The following is a 20,972-nucleotide window of genomic DNA, read 5'->3' as shown; positions in this document are numbered from 1 at the left end:
CCATTAATAAAACTATTTGAAACAAAATATGCACATTATACTACCCAAATTACAATAAACAGAATTTTGTAAATCTCAACCCTACAAACTTAGACCTACAAATTTGCTGTATTGCTGTACTGTATAATTAATAAATAAATACAAGACATACTACAAAAGGTTACCTTGTTCACTGGAATGTGTACCACTACTAGAATTCTTCTCACTAACACAGGTCCTCGAATCCTCTTGAGAGAGAGTATTACTTGAAATATCTCCATTGAAATGAGGTGTTCGTTTGGCGTTTGAATAAGTTTTATTCCTGCTTGATGGGGTGGATGTGCTTACTGAAATCGTAGTATTTGAATGTCGACGATATTGGGGTGTGGCACAGAGAAGGTCATTCAAAATATGAATAATTGTAGAAATATCCCGTTTGGGCCGTCCCTGCCGGTCCTGAAGTGCTGGGTTAAGGGTTCCTGTAATTAAAAATTTGACGAATCTTACATTTGTTCAATGAAAAAATAGAATTAAAATCATATAACCCTTATAAGTAACAAACAGATAGTGACCATAAACAATAATACAGTAATAACAAGATATCCCCACATATAAAAAATGTGTTTAAACTTGTCATTACCTAGTCCAGACTATCCTATTTCACCACTGGCCTCTATGTAAGTACTATATACGGATTTAAGATACCGTGCTAAAAACATCTGCTGTTCAATGGAAATTCATTTGATAGGACTCCATTAACATTAACTTTACACTTGCTATACTCATGAACAGACTTAATCAAATTCATAAATTTAAGAGAAATTCCATAATAACGCAGGACTCTCCATAAATTTGGGCGGTGCACAGTATCAAAGGCTTTTTCATAATCCACAAATGCCATGAGAAGTGGATTTCTATATTCTACACATTACTATACATGTCTTAAAATGAAAATTTGGTAGGGGCAACTTCTACCTTTTCTAAATCCTGCTAGTGCATCTCTCAGCTTTCCATCAATCTTTCTCTGTCTCTTTAGAATAAGCATACTACTGTAAATATTTTCATAACTGACAAAAGTGTTATGCCTCTGTAATCATTGCAATCAGTCAGGTTTCCTTTTCTTGCTATTTTCACCAACACTCCTAGCTGCCATTCATCAGGTTTTGCCGCTTCATGCCACATTCTACAAAATAATCTTGTAAGTAGTCTGCGAGTCACTTCATTTTCAGCCAGTATCATCTCGGCAACTATACCACCGTATCCAGGGGCTTTCTATCTCGAGTTTTCTAACGATAGCTTCGACTTCAAATACACTGAATTCATTCATGAGTACATAAAGGTCCTCATCAGCTTCAGGTATATCAATCAAATTATTCCCTTCATATCTCCTATTCATGACCTCACTAAAGTGTTCCATCAAACGTTGTCTTTCTTCATCTTCTGTTGTTATAGCAGATCCATCTCTCTTTTTGATGGGTATATGCTTCTTCTTTGCCCTAGGAGAGATTTTATTAACTCTAAGAGCAATTCTTACACCATAGCCACTTCCTGAATTCATAGATTTGTCAGCCTCATCTGCTTCACTGTCTAAATATTATCTACAGTCATTCCTGGCTTTTCTTTTGATCTCACTACCAATACTGGAATACTTAGTATGCTCTACCTTGTAATTTTCATTACCTCCTCGAAAACTTTCAACAGTCAATTTCTGTCTTTGTCTCCTTTTTATAGTATCCCAAGGATCACTTGATATCCATGATTTTCTTCTTGTGACTGCGTCCCAAAACTTCACGACACAATGAATGATATATATTCTTAATTTCACACCATTCTTCTTTAATTGTTTGTTCTTCATCTCTTGAAGTCTCTAAGAATGTAAGTCGATTCCTACATTCAATTGCAAATGATTCTCTGTACTCTTCTTCTAGAAGCTTAATAGCAAATGAGCTGGTGATCACTACCAATATCTGCACCTCCATAGCTTCTTACATTTCTCAGAGTCCTTCTTCTCTCTTATTAATGGCAATGTGATATATTTGATTGTTGTAATTTCCACATTGTTAAGTCCATGTATATTTGTGGATGTCCTTGAGCTGAAAAAGAGTACCTCCAATGACAAGTTTGTTGAACAGAAACTTTTGAAATGTGCTCCATTTTTATTTGCAACTTTGCCAAGACAATCAGCACCCATCACATTTTCTATCCCTTGATTATTTCTTCCAACTTTAGCATTGAAGTTGCGAATCATAATTTTCATGTCCCTCTCTCGGATCTCATCTATTACGCTCTGCAGTTTTTCATAGTATTCATCTTTTCTTTCATCAGGGGAATCATTCGTTGGTGCATATACTCATATTGCACTGCTTTGATTTGAACTTTGCAAGTAACAATCTACTACAGTATTTACAGCTCTCTACACAGTTAATGCATTTTCTTCTCTTGGTGTCATCATCATTCCTACCCTGTCTCTTCCAACTCCACCTGTTCTTCCTGAATAGGGCCAAGATATCCAAACTATATTTCATAAATTCATTCTCCACTTGCTGTAACTTCCCAATCTGATTCATGGATTTAATGTTCCAAATACCAATTTTCAATTTTTTAGTAGTCATACCTCTCTTCATGAAAGAATCTGCTTAAGAAATTTTCACACTGTGATGCGAATATTTTTCTGACTCGCATTACGAAAAATGTTTCATGATAAGAAAAGGTGTATGTCATCCAGGCCAAGAATAAAATAGTCACCCATTAAAAAAGTCTAAGAAAACAGGTTGTTTACACAGTAGAAAATATATTTATTGCTATAGCAAGGGTAACTATAATAGTAAAGTACATTTGGTACTGTATATTTTACACATGCACAATATTTTATTGTATGTATTGTATTATTTTCCATTTACTATTGCATTTTGTTCAAATAACTACTTAATTTACAGGTATTAACAGTTAGTTCATGTATGGTGAATGCTTCAAATGTATTTGGTTGTACAGTATTACATTGTGGTTATACTGTAGCTTTATTTAAAATTTAATGTGGAGTTTTTTAAGGATTTGAAATGAATTAGGTGATTTACGTGTAAAATGTGACTAATTACACAAAAATTCACGAATGGAAAGCCACTCCGGAACGAATCAATTTCATGTTGTGAGGCATTACTGTACAGTATTTATAAACCTGGACATCCTTAGCAACCAGCTACACCCAGGAATAGGGGCCATTCTGTAATCTTCTCTTTCCCTTAAATTAATTAAAATTTGTCCTAGTTTTAGGTCTTGTTATAGCAAAATACATAGTATATACACCTATCTTGGATGTAATTTTAACCTTTTTCAAGTTATTACATTTTTAAATAATTTCAAATGTTTCAATCATTCATTTGAAGAATTTAATATTAGAAAAAACACAGTATATTACATAAGTATTGAAAAGGGATAGTAAAAATTTTTGAATGGTTAAATTGTTTGCCTTGACCCTAATAGAATTATTCCTGTTATGTGTTTCAAAATATGCGATTTTTCCTTTATGCGGGGCCGTTGATCGATCAAAATCTCGCATAATTCGGAACCTTTCTCCCTCCCACTGCTCGACACACACACACAAAAAGAAAAGAAAAAAAAGAAAAGAAAAAAAAAGAAAAAAAAAATCCAAATTATCTACTGTATAACAGAATTTTGTAGTTCTTTGTTGTGTGCTTTCACAATTGCAAATATTTCTTTTCATCCATCTCTCCCAATATTTCTCTTTGCTCTCTTCCCACTTTGTTGAATTGATTCAATTTGCATCTGCTCCAATTCTGATCATGCATTAAAAATGTACACTATTCAAACTACAGTACTTAAAATCAATGTCTAAAGATTAACACCAATGACAAACTTCCTTGTATAACATAATGGCTATATACAGTATATACTGTATGTCTATTTTAGAACCAAGTGAAAAGTCTAGACAAAACAAGATGGTTTATCGCAAATAATATTAATTCATTGTGGTAATATACATCAATAGAATAGAATTAATAATCATCAATACATATGAAGTTAATACATTAAATCCTTATTTACCATATAATTTCATACAGTTCCAGTGTAAATTCTACACAAAAGTTTAGATATTTTGGTTATAGGGATATAAATGTTCCAAAGATGTACATATTTATACCATATCGCTTCCAAACAAAATACCTCTTTAATGAATAAATCAACAGCAAGATCACCATGACTTATTCGTAGATTACCTGAGAAAGTCCCCGAGTAGACCCCCTTGCCATGGTGATGCATACTCTCAATAATGGCTCCTTGTTTTTTGCTACTGGTGCTACTATTACTAGTGCTTGAGCTCCTACTGCTTCCACTACCACTGCCTCCAGTATTACTACTAGTACTGCTACTACCGCTTCCATCTCTTTGAGATGTGGCCGAGACTTCCTGTGGTGCCCGATTTTCCTGAAAGATATTATATTGAGCATTACCTGTATGAGCAAAAGTATTCAAATGCATATAATATATTGAGAAGATCTAAACTTTATGACAGGAATTTTCTCCATTACTTTATTCACAATAGCAATAAGATATGCCTTCCCCATTACAATATTTTGAGAGAATTCCTTTAAACAGACAAAAATTCACAAAAAAACTAACTTAAGATTAATATACACAAAAACTACATCCTTCAATATTTATGATTAAGGCATAATTGAATGAATGAACAGGTTACATAAGGTATGTCTTCATGATGGAAAGGGCAAAAAAGAATAGGGTGAGAAGAATTAATGTTTCCTTTAATATATCAGTACCAACCAAACTCGGCTGAATCCCTCCTCAGGCTGGGAGGAGCTAAGAAGAAAGTCCACTTTGTGGTTTTTTTTTTTTTTTTTATGTTGGCTAACCCCACCAAAATTTGGGGAAGTGCCTTGGTAGATAGAGAGATTACTTGATATGCAATGGAAGATACTTGACAAGATTGTGATGGGAACAGAAAGCAGTTCGCACCACTAGGAATGGAAATTCTTTGTGGGCTTAGATAAAGAAGTGAAATATGGGATCAATTGTTGCTACGATTCATTTATGCAAGATGTTTGAAAATGAAGAGCAAAAGCTGTATGTAACATTCATGGACCTAGAAAAGCATACCGGAATGTAAAAACTAGTAAACACATTGGATCATGTGTTGGGAGCATAAAAAATTTCTTGATAAAAATGGAAGATATGTTAGAGGTTTTAGAGGGGGAGTGACAGGTAGTGTAAAACTGGAGTTAAAATACGGTGTTGTGCATCCATATTAATTTTACATCAATATGGATGGTGTGATAGAAATGGTCAGAGAAGAAAATATTCAATACAGGTGTAGAAGTAGAGAAAAAATGGATTGTGAACAGTTTGTGGAAAGGCTGATGTTTCCAAAGTGACAAGAAACTCCAGAGGTTACTTAAAAGTTTAAGCGTTTTGAAGAGGAGAAAGTTGAAGAGGATATGTTAGATAAAGTGAGAAAAGGGAATCCAGAAAATTAAACAAGTTTTCAAGCTTCAGATCCATAAAAGTATGTGTAATTGTTATATAATAATTATAGAATAAATGAAGATGTGAGTCACATACTAGGTGAGGCCGGGAAGATGGGATGGTTGCAAAGAATTAGAAAAGAGCTTGGAGTGTCAGTGAAAACTACAAAATTTAAATAATTTGTATTTCTCCTAGCTATACAAACCCAAGTCATTTATAGGGTGTTACTTATAGTTTCATTTTCTATGGCAAAACAATAAAAAAGAAATCAGTAGATTACATAATGTTGCGTTGATGGGCAACTGCTGCACATAACGCACTTCGCCTGTATCAAGCGCTTACTTACAACACTCTTCTGGTCAAAGACTTTTGGGACAACTATGGGACCTTTGGTAAATGCCTCAGGCTTTTATAGCTAGGAAAAATAAAAATTATATAAGATTTGTAGTTTATCCCTATGTGGATACAAACTTTTGGGTCATTTATATGGGGGAATCTTCCTTACATGAGGGGAAGCCCCAGTGAAGGTAAGAAGTCTGCCCTTCTCTCACAAGATACAATTACTAAAGTAATAGCAAGAGACCAAGTTAATTATTAGTAAAAAGTGCAGCTGGCTCATACAAGGCAGGGCCTTCTGTTCCATTCTAGAAAGCTTTGCCAGGGTGAAATAATATCAAGTGGCTCGTATTATTAATATATTCAATGTATCATCCAATACACAAACAAAAAACAAGGTATTCTTACTTGCATTAGGGAGATTTCAAGTGAGGGCTTAAAGTCCGATCAACCCACAATTCGCCTTTATACTCATATATACCCTTAGAATGCAGAGAATAACCAATGACTGGGATAAGAGCAGTTACTTGTCCCATAATAATTTGAAGTCAGACTATTTGTTGTGCAGCAACAATAGGGCCTATGGAAAAGGTGTCTAAGGACCAGTGTGTGCAATCTTTAAAGTAAAGGTTTGTAAAAGTGGTTTGTCTTCCAGACTCCTGCTTTTAGAACTTCGTTCTACCGAGTGTTTTTTGCAGAACGCTAAGGTTACGGCAAGCCCACATATATGCTTGATGGGAGGGGGGAGGCTGGAGACATTTCGCCTGAGGACTTATACTCTCATGATAGTTTCTCTTAGCCAAAAAGAAATTGTGTTACTCAAAACTTTCTTTTTAGATCAGCCAGTGTTCACAAACAAATTGGAGATTTAGGGCCTAAGATACTGTGTCCTCTTCAAAAATTTACATACTCCTCTTACAAGACAGTAAAATGTCATCTGGGTCATCAGTTACCTCTTAGAGAAACAAGATTGTGAAAGAGTTAAATCTAATATCATTATCAACCGGATTTTGGAATTTGGCCACAAATTCAGGAACAAAGGATAGATAGTTCTCTCCACCCTTTGGAATGTGACTTAAGATGAGATACACCATGCAGTTTGCTCACTCTCTTGGCTGAACCTAAGGCAAGGAGGAAGAGTCTTTAATGTGAAGTCGCTGTCTACGGCTTTATCCAAGGCCCATGGGCTGTTAGTTCTCGAGGAGGACAAGACTGCTCAAAACTTCTAATCACGGCTGAAAGTTCCCAAGATTTGGAGAGATCCAGTCCTATCAGTTTGAATAATGGCTCAAGGGCAGGCAGTAGCCTTTTACTGCAGTGACTGAGGGGGCCTTTGTGTTCCTCAGGAACATTAAAATGTCTGCAATCAGGGGAATAATGGCTTTGAGTGTAGCAATATTCCCCCTATAACACCAATCACAGAAGATTTTCCACATAACCTGGTAAACTGCTGCAGAAGACTTTCGGAGGTATCCGGAAAGCTGCTACTCAGTTGATTTTGAAAAGCCTTTCTTTTGGAGGAGACACTGGATAGTCTCCAGCTGGGAAAGGATAGGCAATGTACCGAGTTGTAGAATTTTCTTGTGTGATGTTTGCGTAACAAGTTTAGCCATTCTGGAAGTTCCCTTGATACTTCCATGAGAGGTTCCAGTAGGTCTGAATACCATTCCAATGCTGGCCACCTTGGGGCCACTAGCATTACTGTGACTTCCTTAGATGTTCTGATTCTCTTCAATGTCTGACAAATAGGTAGGAAGGTGTAGAAATCTAGACTGTCCCAATGCTGAAATGGGTCTTCCATCACTGCAGCTTGGTTTGGGACAAGAGAGCACTACACCGGGAGTTTGTGATTCAGGTGGGTGGCGAACATGTCCAGAGACGGGGAACCCAATAAAGTCACAAGTCTCTTCGCCACTCGAGGAAGCAAAGACCATTCTGAATCAACTGTCATCCCTTGGTGGGTCAGATGCTCTGCAATGATGTTTCTCTTCCCGGGGATAAACCTCGCCAAGAGAGAGATCGACTGGGACAGTGTCCACTTGAGAAGCTCTACTACTAGTTTGCATAACAGGAGAGAGGCTATGCCTCCTTGTTTGGAGATGTAGGTCACTACTGTGGAGTTGTCACTCATCAACACCACAGAGTGACCTTTCAGAGTCTTTGCCAAGTGGAGTAACACTAGTTGCAACACTTTCATTTCCATGAAGTTTATGTGTCCTCGTATGATCTTAGGCCCGAGATTCGTTTCTTTGCCTGATGAGTGTCCTAACCCTGGCGAGATGAATCTGAACAGCATGAGCTGTGGGGGAGAAGTCTGAAGGAGTGTTCCCACTAACAGGTTCTCCTTGTCCAGCCACCACAGGAGGTCCGATATCACTTGCGGTACAAGCAGTAAGGTTGCAGGATGGTCTAAAGCTTGTGACCACTGGGTCTTTAGAAGCCACTGCACCAAGCACAGATGCAACCTCCAGAGAGGAAAGTTTCTCTAACAAGGAGAGGTGGCCTAACAAAAACTGCCGCATCAGGGCAGGCAGCAGGTTCCTTTTCAGAGAAGTTGTTGCCAATCTCCTGAACCTTGCTATTCTGTCTGCAGCAGAGAAGTCTTTGGCTTATATTCACAAGTACCTTGCCAAATACATAGCCTTTCAGCAACCTTGACTGGTACATAACCATGCTTGTCATATGCATATTAGAGCCATCAAGTGTACATTCACAGACATCTAAATTATCAATTGAAAAGTGAGTGAACTTATCTGAAACTATATTTGCAGGAATAAATATATTTTCCTCATTTGTTTGTTCATCAACTTCACCCTCTACAGTTGCTAAAACCCTTTGGAGCTAACAATAACTAATACACAAACCAAACCAATATCTTTGCTCCTAGTTTTATGATACACATATACAGCAAATCCAACATGCTTGGATGTATGCAAACCAGTTACAGGAGATTCAGTGTCCTGTGAGATGTTTAAAACACTTTCATGAATATCTTGAGGATTAAATATCTTTACCTAGTAGGTAGCAGGTTAACCAGGCCACCAGCCACCCATTGAGATACTACCACTAGAGAGTTACTGGGCCCTTTTGACTGGCCTGACAGTATTACACTGGATCACTCTCTCTTTCTCTCTCTCATTATGGCTCATTTTTCCTTGGCCTACACATACACCGAAGACATAGTCTGGCCTATTCTTTACACATCCTCCTCTTGTCGCCATACACCAGCCAACAATGAGATTACCAAACAATTCTTCTTCATTAAAATTGTTCGGAGGCTACTTTCCTCTTGATAAGGGTAGCAGCTCTTCTAGGAGGACACTCCAAAATCAAACTATTGTTCTCTAGTTTTGGGTAGTACCACAGGCTCTGTACCATGGTCTTCCACAGTCTTGGGCTAAATTCTCTTGTTTGAGGGTACACTTGAGCACATTATACTATCTTCTTTCTCACCTCTTTTTTATAGTTTATATAGTCCATAGTTTATTGTAGGTGGTAAGTAGCCAGGGCACCAACCACCCTCTAAGATACTACTGATAGAGTTATGGGGTCCTTTGACTGGCCAGACAGTAATACATTGGATTCTTCTCTCTGGTTTTTTTTTCCTTTGCTTACACAGGCATCGAATAGTCAGGCATCTTCTCTTGTCCTCATACACCTGACAACACAGATTACCAAACAATTCTTCTTCACCCAAGCGGTTACTGCACTATCATTGTTCAGTGGCCACTTTCCTCTAGGTAAGGGTAGAAGAGACTCTTTAAGCTATGGTAGAAAGCTCTTCTAGGAGGATATTCCAAAATCAAACCATTGTTCTCTAGTCTTTTGAGTAGTGCCATAGCCTATGTACCATGGTCTTCCACTGTCTTGGGTTAAAGTTCTCTTGCTTGAGGGTAAACACGGGAACACTATTCTATTTTATTTCTCTTCCTATTGTTTTGTTAAAGTTTTGAGTTTATATAAGATATATTTATTCTAAAGTTGTTACTCTTCTTAAAAATTTTATTTTTCCTTGTTTCCTTTTCTCACTAAGCTATTTTCCCTGTTGGAGCCCCTAGCCTTATAGCATCCTGCTTTTTCAACTAGGGTTGTATCTTAGCAAGTAATAATAATAATAATCAGAAAACGGAGACAGCACAGCAATATCTGCTCTCTTTCTTACTTACTCAAGTGCTATGTCTTGAACGTTGACAGCCAGCCCCCTCTTCCTCTCCCAGTTTCTGGCCATTTGTATCTCTTGATCTACTCTCTACCATGGCCAAAGCAAAAGTGGTGAGTTTAGTGAGTGAACGAAAAGACCTTGAGTATTCCGGATACTGCATATAAGTTGGTTGCCACCTCACTAAAAGTTTTTATAGTCTGAACATCAGCTGTGCTTAATCTAACTCCTCATAAAATGACAAGGGTTTATATTCGTGTCGGAACAATTAAATTTTTAATAAAAGAATTTCTTTAATATAAAAAATTCAATCAATTCCAAAAAAGTACTAATTTTTGTACTAGAAAAGCTGCTTACCTCCTTCTGCTCTGGCTTTGAAGTAAGAACTTCAGACGACAGTTGTTTTAGAGTTTGGGTCAAATTACGGCTCGCTTCAGCTAATGCCTTCGTATCTAATGATGCTCTGGGATCAGATTCTTCTCCCCGATGGGGACAACCTCTAATGGGAAGGTCACCTTCAAAACTGCACCCTGAGGGTGAGTTTGCACTAGAACCACTGGAGGGGGAAGATGTAGGGCTAATAGGTGTGGATGGGTGGCCTGAGGATGGGCGATAGTGATGGTGATGGTGATGATGATGGTGGTGGTGATGATGGTGATGATGATGAGGTGGAGTTGTCACATATGAAGATGGAGGAGACGAAGAGGATGAACATCCGAGACCATGGTGAAAAAGATTATGATGGTGGTGAGGATGATGAGGTGATGAATTGGAAGATGGTGACATAGTTGAAAACACTGATGATGATGTTGAGGGCAACGGGGGAGAGGCTGCACGTGATGAAGATGCCGTGGAAGAGGAGTGTAAGCTCTGACTAGGGATGGCAGAAGCTGTAGCTGGAGGTGTTACCATACCATCTGATGATGAAGACAGAGAGGCAGAAGAGACTGGTAAGCTATCATTGGAAGAGTCCTGTTGCACGTAACCATGAGAATACTTGGAACATGAGGTATTTGAAGTGTGAGGGGCATATGATGGGGTTAATGGACGAGAGGAAGAACCTCCACCATGCTCATGACCTCCAGAATGAGAATGAGTACTAGAATGGGAATGGGTGTGGTTATGAGAATGAGTATGGCTATGAGAATGAATGTGACTATGGCTATGGTTATGGGAGGGCTGCAGGCGGCTTTTTCTGGAACCACTAGGGGAGACAGTGGACAGCTGAAGTTGAATAAGCATCATGTGGTCTCCGAGACGCATGGTTAGGTTGAGTGGCGCTTTACCAGTCAAAAAGTCATTGACCTGAAAATGAATTATCGGCAATTGGGAAAAAAATCTTATAAACCTTAAAAATAATATAGCTAGACTTGCATACATTCCAGTCTATTTGAACATTTTTAAAAGCATGAAGTCTACAACTATATTAAATATAGATCAGAAATATAAAAATACAATTCACTTTGAAAATAACAAGAAATAAACTAACCTGGCCATCATTAAGACTCTCCAAAGCTTGCATAACACTCTGCTCTGGACGCTGTGTCTGAAAAAGAGAAAGTAATAACCATTAACTTCTACAGCATTCAAAAGAATACTGAACAAAAAATTCATACCCCATAATAAACATAAAACCAACATTTCCAAACTAAAAACAATTAGCATAAAGAGAAATTATAGTTTCACCATAAAATAACACCATGCATAATGTAGCCAGCATATACTGGAAACAGGTTTTTTCTATTTAGTTACTAAGACAGTTTAAGCTACATCTTAACAAATACAGTAACCCTTAAACTATTACACAGTAAAGGGTAAGGGAAAAAAAAAAATAAAATATCAACATTAATTAACAAAATGTTTAAAAAATCATCTACCCCATTTCAACAGTTTATATATCATTATAATAATAAAAAGTGATAAAAAATTTCTTGCCCATGACAATAAGTTAACTTCATAACAGTACTCCAACGAATTTTATCTCAAATGTCAATTTCTGATTGTTCTAGCTGCATCTGGCATAAGCTTCCTTCCTCAATCTTATGACTTTTAAAATATTTTTTTTTACATCAAACTCTTAATTTTTCCAGCTCAGACACAGGGTAAACTTCAAGGAATGTTACACAAAGTATAATTCAAGTTTTTCTCTATTTCTACAAAAAGAAAAAGATTGTTGGTTAATAAGCAAGTGATATAAATCTAAGCCAATATATTCAAAACAGTAACCATACTCAGTTTTGGTAAATAATCTATCAGCATTTTTCTGACTGTGCATCCCCAGCTAATGTCATACGGTAATGGTACCAGTCAAATGTATATGACAAAGTTTGGTGGTGAAATGCAACAGTAGCACTAGTTTTACTGTACTTTCATTCAAAAATAAAAAAGCCTTTCCTTTTCTAATAGTTTTATAAAAAAAAAAATGGAAAAAAACATACTATAGCTGGGAGATGATTCTTATTCTTATAAAACCTACCAATGATAGTTATTCTGGCTTTACCAACTACCAAAATAAAGTAAAACATTACTGTCTGTGCCTTAGCCTTTAAAAGAAATGTTCATTTTAAATTTTTAGCAGATAATTATTGCTATGCCTTGAAAACAGCTTTCAGCTATTTAACAGTCATTGCAGCCAAATAGATAAAGCTTCAATTTCATCTTACTGTGCTTCTCTGTGTCAGTCAAACAGTAGTTGAAACAAAGAAGTTATAAAAATCTATACAAAAAACTAAAAGAATCATGAAATGTAAAGGAATGGTAAAGCTAACTCTCCCTCATCATGAAGTATGGATGTTGAGAAAAAAATATAAAAATGAAGAATCGTGAAATGTAAAGGAACAGAAAGAGCTAACTCTCCCTAGTCATGAAGTATGAATGTTGAGAAAAAAAAATAAAAATCATGAAATGTAAAGGAACAGTAAGAGCTAACTCTCCCTAGGCATGAAGTATGGATATTGAGAAAAAATATAAAAAAAGAAGAATCATGAAAGGTAGTAGGTTGGCCTAATAGCACCATCCACCCGTTGAGATACTGCCGCTGGAGAGTTGTGGGATCCTTTGACAGGCCAGACAGTACTACATTGGATCCTTCTCTATGGTTACGGCTCACTTTTCTTTTGCCTACACATACTCCGAATAGTCTGGCCTATTATTTACATATTCTCCTCTGTCCTCATACACCTGACAACACTAAGATTACCAAACAATTATTTTTTTTGTCCAGGGGTTAACCACGGCACTGTAATTGTTCAGTGGCCACTTTCCTCTTGGTAAGGGTAGAAGAGACTCTTTAGTCATGGTAAGCAGCTCTTCTAGGTGGACAATCCAAAATCAAACCATTGTTCTCTAGTCGTGTAGTAGCATAGCCTCTGTACCCTAGCCTTTCACTGTCTTGGGTTAGAGTTCTCTTGTGTGAGGGTACACTCGGGCACTTTATTCTATCTTATTTCTCTTCTTGTTTTGTTAAAGTGTTTATTGTTTATATATGAAAAATGTATTCTAATGTTACTATTCTTGAAATATTTGAATTGTTAATCACTTCTCTTGGAATTTATCTTATTTCCTTTCCTCACTGGGCTATTTTCCTTGTTGGAGCCCTTGGGCTTATGGCATCCTGCTTTTCCAACTAGGGCTGTAGCTTGGCAAGTAATAATAATAATAATAATAATAATAATAATAATAATAATAATAATAATAATAACCAGTAGGGCTAACTCTCCCTGGTCATAAAATATGGATGTTGAAACAAAAATAAAAAAAGAACTCTCTCTCTCTCTCTCTCTCTCTCTCTCTCTCTCTCTCTCTCTCTCTCTCCGTATTTTGACTTTTAATTCACCGTTAAATCTTCATATTTCTTTAGACATTATTAGAAAGGATAAAGTAAATTCCCAGACCAGAATTGGTAAGATATCTGTTGCTGCAAAAGGTAACTTATACACAGGTGTTCACTTGTTCGTTATGATCGGTAATGAAAGGTGACAAAGCAGTGGTTTTTGGTTTTATGTTTAGCAAAAGCTCGATATAAAATTTTCTTTAGTTGTTTTATTTTGGATTTTCAAGTATACAAGAAAAGGTACCGTATGCACTGAAGGTTTTGTAATTCAGCAGTCGTCTTAAACAGCAGATATGACGCAAATTCGTTCAAATTTGATTTAATTTTCGACCTTGTCTTACGCAGGGAAATATACCCATATGTTTCTGTTTGTGTTATGTACAGCTAGACTGTTTTCAACAATATATGCTGAAATACACTAAAAACTGTCTTCCTAAATCTGACGAGGGTGCGACCGTGCGTCTTATGTTTGATTACGTTGGAAACAGCGCTGCCAACTGGCCAGTAGCAAAAATAATTGAGTAACAGTGCCGCCAACCAAGCGGCCAGTAGCGAAAATAATGCAGGTTAACTGATGTTTCCCGATTATAGATAGCCGGATTATTGATGGCCAACCTGTATTATATAAAAATGACAATAAAAAAAAACTAACACCAAAAATAAATCACTCGAAATTTAAATCTGAAATAGACATTAGAATTATGACAAAACACTTGCAAAAATACAATCACTCGTTTCACTGGAAATCAATTTAAGAAAATATTTAATTTTGACAATTAATGAAAAAAGTCAACAGTTAACACTCTAGTGATTAAACAATAATGACATACATACACGTAACTGTTACTCTTATGTCTTTTGGTTCACACAAGGTTACAGATTGGTTGAGCAAAAATTCTAATGCACTTCACTTTAACTAATTTTACAAGGACAGTTACAAATAATCCTCAATATAACATTTACTGGTAATTCTCACCTCCCTTTTCACTTCTAATCAGATACACGAATACTTCAGTGTTGCACAAACACTGTACACTTTTGAGAAACAACACAATTCATGTATGAGAGGCAACACTAAGTGATTGGATAGAGCCTGGTGAGGACACAGAATTATCTGAGTGTAGGCTGAATCTCTCTGTCTGTCTGTTATGTATGCTAGACCCCTATATATATATATATATATATATATATATATATATATATATATATATATATATATATATATATACCTAATTACTCTAGAACCTTCTAGTACATCATACTAGACACTTGGGAGCAGGGCTTTACGGCGCCAGGGTTGCTCATGGTCCGGCCAGCTCTCGCGTCAGTTTGTCAACTTATCAATTTTTGAAGCAGGGTACCAATGTAACATGGCGAGGGCAACACACTCAGCTAACTCCACCCACCACCTTTTGTAATGTTACAAAAAAAAAGAGAAAACCTTAATCTAGAATCTTCATGCATTTTCTAACCACATGAAAAATATGACAAAATCCCTCGTGTTAGCTTGTGTGTGTCATACAGCATACCTTTTTACAAATTTACATATGACTTCGTAACAATACGTTAAACAAAAATTTAACTCTTAGAAATAATGTAAATTTACATATTTGGAACTGAATGAAAATACAATTAAAGGAATGACAACAGTCTTAGGTAATTAAAATACATTACTTAATCCTACATACGTGAGACCCACCTTTCGAACTGGGTATAAATCTCTTAAATACACAAATAAAATACGTGAATAAAATATTTACTCTCATGCTACACCAGCTTCTTAAGAGTATGCATGTAGTCCTCGACTTAATACACATATGGCCAGAAAGACGCGTCGTAAGTCGATTTAAGTGTATGTCGAATTAAAAAAAGTTGAGTTTTCGTAGATTTATTATGATGCGTCATGATTCAGCAATCATCTCGATCATATTTCATCAATATTTTCTTACTGTTAACCGTTATTAGATTTATTTTTTTTTTTTTTTTTTTTTGTTTCGTAAGGTATCATATGCTCCATTAATGCATTTTTGTGTTCTATTTTTCAATTTTCGAAGCATTTTACCAATCAAGAATGACTTAATATTTTGTTTACCTTTTGTTATGATCAGCTGAAAGTAAACAGAATATTAAGTCATTCTTGATTGGTAAAAGATGGCGTACATACGGATTCGTATTTTCTATATAACTTCTTAACTGATTCGAAATATCTTCATTATGAATATTACATCACCGCCAATATGTTACAGGAAATCATAGTTTTCATACAGTTTGTTTTGGTTATTTTTATTAATCATGAGAAAACGTTCTCGCTCTTTCTATGTGCGTTTGTGTGTGTTCATTATTAAGCCTTCATATTTCATTAGGCATTATTGTGTTTAATTGTGGTTTATTAAAGAATGTTTATATTCTATTTTTCAATTTCTTGAGCATTTCAATAATCAACCATTACTTTTTATTTTCTTTCGGTTGGCATCAGCTGATTTCAAGGTCCCGCTGGCCGTATTGCGATTATGCGCACATACAGTACGAATAATGCGGAGTTATAAAATTTTCTTGACATTCGAAATATCTTCTTAATGAATATTACATCAGCACCAATTTGTTATAGGGTATCACAGTTTCCATACAGCTCGTTTATAGACCTTATCATTAGTTATCATGGGAATACTCACTCTCTCTCTCTCTCTCTCTCTCTCTCTCTCTCTCTCTCTCTCTCTCTCTCCAATATAATTTTAATAAGTCTGAGTTTACACTCCTGTACACTTACTCCTGCATACATTCTTTTCTCTCTCTCTCTCTCTCTCTCTCTCTCTCTCTCTCTCTCTCTCTCTCTCTCTCTCTCCAATATAATTTTAATAAGTCTGAGTTTACACTCCTGTACACTTACTCCTGCATACATTCTTTTCTCTCTCTCTCTCTCTCTCTCTCTCTCTCTCTCTCTCTCTCTCTCTCTCTCTCTCTCTCTCTCTCTCTCTCTCTCTCTCTCTCTCTCTCCGTATTTTGATTTTTAATTCACTGTTAAATCCTCATATTTCTTTGGACATTATAAGAATTTTTTTGTATAATTACTTGATGTTTCGATTATGGGAATATTAGTAACGTATCGAAAGGAAATCCCTTGATTTGCCACTCGCGAAATCCCTTGATTTGCCACTCGCCTTCTGCCAAAAATATGACGTCATCACACTTTTTTTTCCCTTAAATTTACGTCAGGTTGTACTATTCTCATACCTTCTCAAGGAGACCACTAAAACACTTGATATCGTTACACGGTGTTTCGATGATGGGAATAATGTAATAAGATTACCCAGTAAGGCGCCGAAAGGAAATCATTTGGTTTGCCAGTATGCTTCCGCCAGAAATATGACGTCACAAGACACGCAACGTAAACTAGAAAAAAGAATGACTTACAAAATATATAAATCCATTTTCTCTTTTCTTGGAAGGAATTAAAATACTAACTAAAAAGTAAACGTATTTCATTTTCATAATGTAAAAGGAAATATATTATTTCTAAGAATATATTTGGTCCTCTTCGTGTACTTTCTTAGGATAAATATCGATATATTAACAGAGATTGAATGAAACTAGCGTATAGTCAAATTTACGCTACGTAGTACTCATGAAAACTGATACAAAACAGCTCGTATTGTTACTTGATATTTCGATAATTAGAATACTAATGTTAATCGTTAGCCTATTGGAAGGAAATCACTGTATTGCCCCGGTCGCTTTCTGCAAGTGACATGACGTTATGAGCCACGTATGAACTCTGCACAGGTATTTAAAACTTTTCTTATGTACTTGTTATTGAAAAGTGATACTGTATATTATCAATACAGTAAAAGAAAATGCAAACTTACGAAGACAAATCAGTTTATTTTTCATACAATAGATTATTTCCAAGGTAATATTTGCCCTATTTGTGTAGTACTTCAGATATACTCGTAACGTCATCACCTTGAAAAAAAAATTGTCGTAAAATCAATCAGTTATAAGTCACATATGTCGTAAGTCGATGACTACCTGTGTGTATATATATATATATATATATATATATATATATATATATATATATATATATATATATATATAATATATAATATATATATATAAATAATATACATAAATATATACATATATGTATGTATATGTATGTGTGTATATATATATATATATATATATATATATATATATATAAAATATATATATATATATATATATATATATATATATATATATATATAGATAGATAGATAGATAGATAGATATATGCATATATGACGATTTCTAAGAAAATTGTATTTTTCTTAACATACTTACCGCAGACCAATGTATAGGGAGACCCCTTTGAGTGCCAGCTCCCTGACCAGAGCTCCCCTTCCCTCCCACAACAGCCCTATACCCTCTCAACCCCGTCTCCACGTGCGCGACCCTGACCTCTCTTGTTTTCCCAGCATGCCCTAGAGGGGTGCCTCAGGCGACCTTCTTAGGTCGCCACTAGCCATTCCACCATTTTCCCAGAAAACATGTTTCCTATCAGTATATATCAGCTGGCGAATTACATAAACTCCCGAGCTCCAAACTCACCTGTTTATTTTTACATTAATCTGTTACAATGGAAAAATAACAACCAATCTCTAAGAATATCACGCAACTCCCAGACGGCCATATATATATATATATATATATATATATATATATATATATATATATATATATATATATATATATATATATATATATATGAACACTGAATATAAAGGTCTCTTGCGTTACTCAAAACAAAAACTGGGTGAATACTTTACTTGAACTATTCTAAACTAACCTCTTACTTCGGTTCTTAGTCAGGGATTAGAGCAAAGCACTGATAGAAGATATTGGTGATCCAAATAATGCACTCTTTACAAAAATAAATATATTCTATACAAAGATAACAATAATACAGAAGAATTAACACCAAAATTAAATCACTCGAATTATTAAATCAGAACAAAACCTTAGACTAAGACAAGAAAATGTTACTCTAAGAAAATTATGCAACCACTTGTTTCAAAGAGAATTGCTACATATTGTGCAACCAACAAATCCTATTGACACTGGAATAGTTACAGATGACTTCAAATTATTGAAACCAAGATATACGTCTACTGTAGGTTTTAGAGTTTTCAAAAGTGCAGCCTCTAGACTATACAATAAGCTCCCACTAGATATCCGAAAGACTAAGATTTTAAGGCTTTCAAGAGGAAACTGAAGACTTTCTTGTTTTCTAGGTATTTTGATAGTGTGGATTTGACATAAATGAGCAATATGCAGTGCGAAATGCTGAATGCCTAGGAATGTATAAGATGAAAGGAATCATGAAAGGTCCTATAGTGTAGGGTTCCCCTGCAGTATGGACCTCCTTACACAAATTCCATTAATTGCCTCTTTGGGACCAAAGCCAACTGCATCATCCATGGAAACTGGTCCTCCCACCGACGCCGCAACACTTGATCTGCCAGAGCTATCTGTCAGATTGCAACTGGACCAAGTGCCTGACTCAGTTTCTAGCTGGAGCATCTGCTACTCTCTCCTATGTTCAAGTGTCCACACCACCACCAGAGCCCACCTCAACAGACCCAAAGCAACTTCCCAAGTTTAAGCTGCTTTCCATTGGAGATGCCCGGTCATATGCAGCAGTAGCGCCATTGCAGCCGCACACCCGACGCTTCCACACAGCACCAGCCTTCTTCAGAGGGAATCTTTCCTGATGTTCCTGGACCCTGAAAAGAGGTTGCTGAAAACTGTGGTCTGCAACTATCCAGTCAAGATGCCTCCTGACTTCCTCATCGACTGCAGAAACATCGCCAATGCAGAGTGCCACAAAGGCAGTGGTGAAGCGCCCACAAAGAAGGTCATTGTCACCTTCATTGGGCCCATCACATCGTCACTGGACCTTGGAATATGGTGACCTTCACCACTGAAGACTTCTCACTAGAATCGCTAAGATGCTACTACTGCCAACACTTGGAACATCACAGAATCGACTGCAGGAGCCCCACGGTCTGTGGCATCTGCAGCCGAAGACATCCAACACAGACCTGCATTGAAGCACTTAAGGAAGCAAAAGAAATCTGTCCTAAATATCCAAACTGTTCCCTCTATTATCAAACCTGGCACAGGAAGTTTCCAGAGAGCTTGATAAGGTTTGAATCAATGACGATCATCCCACCAAGTACATCAATTGGACCTATGTCGCAGCCGCCAGAGCTGCAGAGAGTCCCACGTTAAAGGCCTTATCATCAACCTACCACTGTTTCTGATTCAGTTATCCCAACCCTACCCGCACCAGTACCTTCCAAAAATTCCTTCTCCCTCACCACCCACCCAGAAACCTCCTTCTCTCCCATCCTTACTCAGCAATGGACTCTCTGTCCCTAAAAGACCTCATCGCTATAATCCTCTGACTTGTGTCCAGTCTGTTCTCTTTTTAGAGATCCCCCAACCTGTTCAGTCTCTTCCTTCCTTGGTACCATACTCTCAACTACCAGCCCCCCAGCCCCCGTCCCTCTTGGGCAGGTTTAAGTTGTAACGCTTATAACTGCTCCTTTCTCACCTACTCATAATCCTTCACTCCTCTGCCAGTCTCTTCTACTCACTGCAACTTGCTGGTATAAAACTTTTTTCTACCAAGGAAATTCTTCTCTTCAATTTCATGAGGAATCTGGTTTTCAAGTCCTGCAGTCACGCTCTAGGTGTGTTGTGAGTGAACTGATTCTCCAACTCAATTTTATAAGAAATATAGAGTAAAAGCTGATATCTTGCAGTCACGCTCTCGAGGCTGAGCGACTGCACAGGAGCACACTCAGTGTGTGGCTCTTGTTTCTAGTATACACTTGGGGGCTATGACCATGAGTCTAAGACCCCGCCCTGAACGAAAGCTCTGTGCAATCTGAAACGAACGGACGGACCAGAAAAGCATCCCTCAAAGTAAAGTTTTTAATTAAATAACACTAGAAGAAAAAGTGAAAACTGCAACGGAAAGTTGGATAAATTTCCCATGTAATCCACAAATAAAATAAATAGCTTGTCAGAATAAATTGAGCAATGGTAGATCAAAGACGGACAATGCCCTTTTATCTTTTATGTAACAAAGTTTACGATAAGTGCTTTATACAGAAATGCTCA

At 36.6% G+C, this 20,972-nt stretch overlaps 1 protein-coding gene across 1 annotated transcript in view; it reads right to left on the bottom strand.

Annotated features, from left to right (window-relative positions):
• LOC137629547 (midnolin homolog) overlaps positions 1–20,653 on the bottom strand; it is a 34,589-nt gene extending 13,936 nt beyond the window's left edge. The window contains exons 1-5 of the mRNA XM_068360968.1: positions 20,401–20,653; positions 11,460–11,516; positions 10,328–11,275; positions 4,215–4,422; positions 165–458 (exon numbers count right to left, since the gene is read on the bottom strand). Of these exons, the coding sequence (XP_068217069.1) occupies positions 165–458; positions 4,215–4,422; positions 10,328–11,275; positions 11,460–11,492 (1,483 nt within the window). The 5' untranslated portion in view covers positions 11,493–11,516; positions 20,401–20,653. The remainder of the gene's footprint in view (positions 1–164; positions 459–4,214; positions 4,423–10,327; positions 11,276–11,459; positions 11,517–20,400) is intronic.
• Positions 20,654–20,972: the final 319 nt, after the last annotated feature.

Source organism: Palaemon carinicauda, chromosome 37 (genome assembly GCF_036898095.1).
Source record: "Palaemon carinicauda isolate YSFRI2023 chromosome 37, ASM3689809v2, whole genome shotgun sequence".
Classification (NCBI taxonomy): Eukaryota; Metazoa; Arthropoda; class Malacostraca; order Decapoda; family Palaemonidae; genus Palaemon; species Palaemon carinicauda.
The sequence above is the reverse complement of the archived record's forward strand: the minus strand, read 5'-3'. Positions and strand labels throughout refer to the sequence as shown.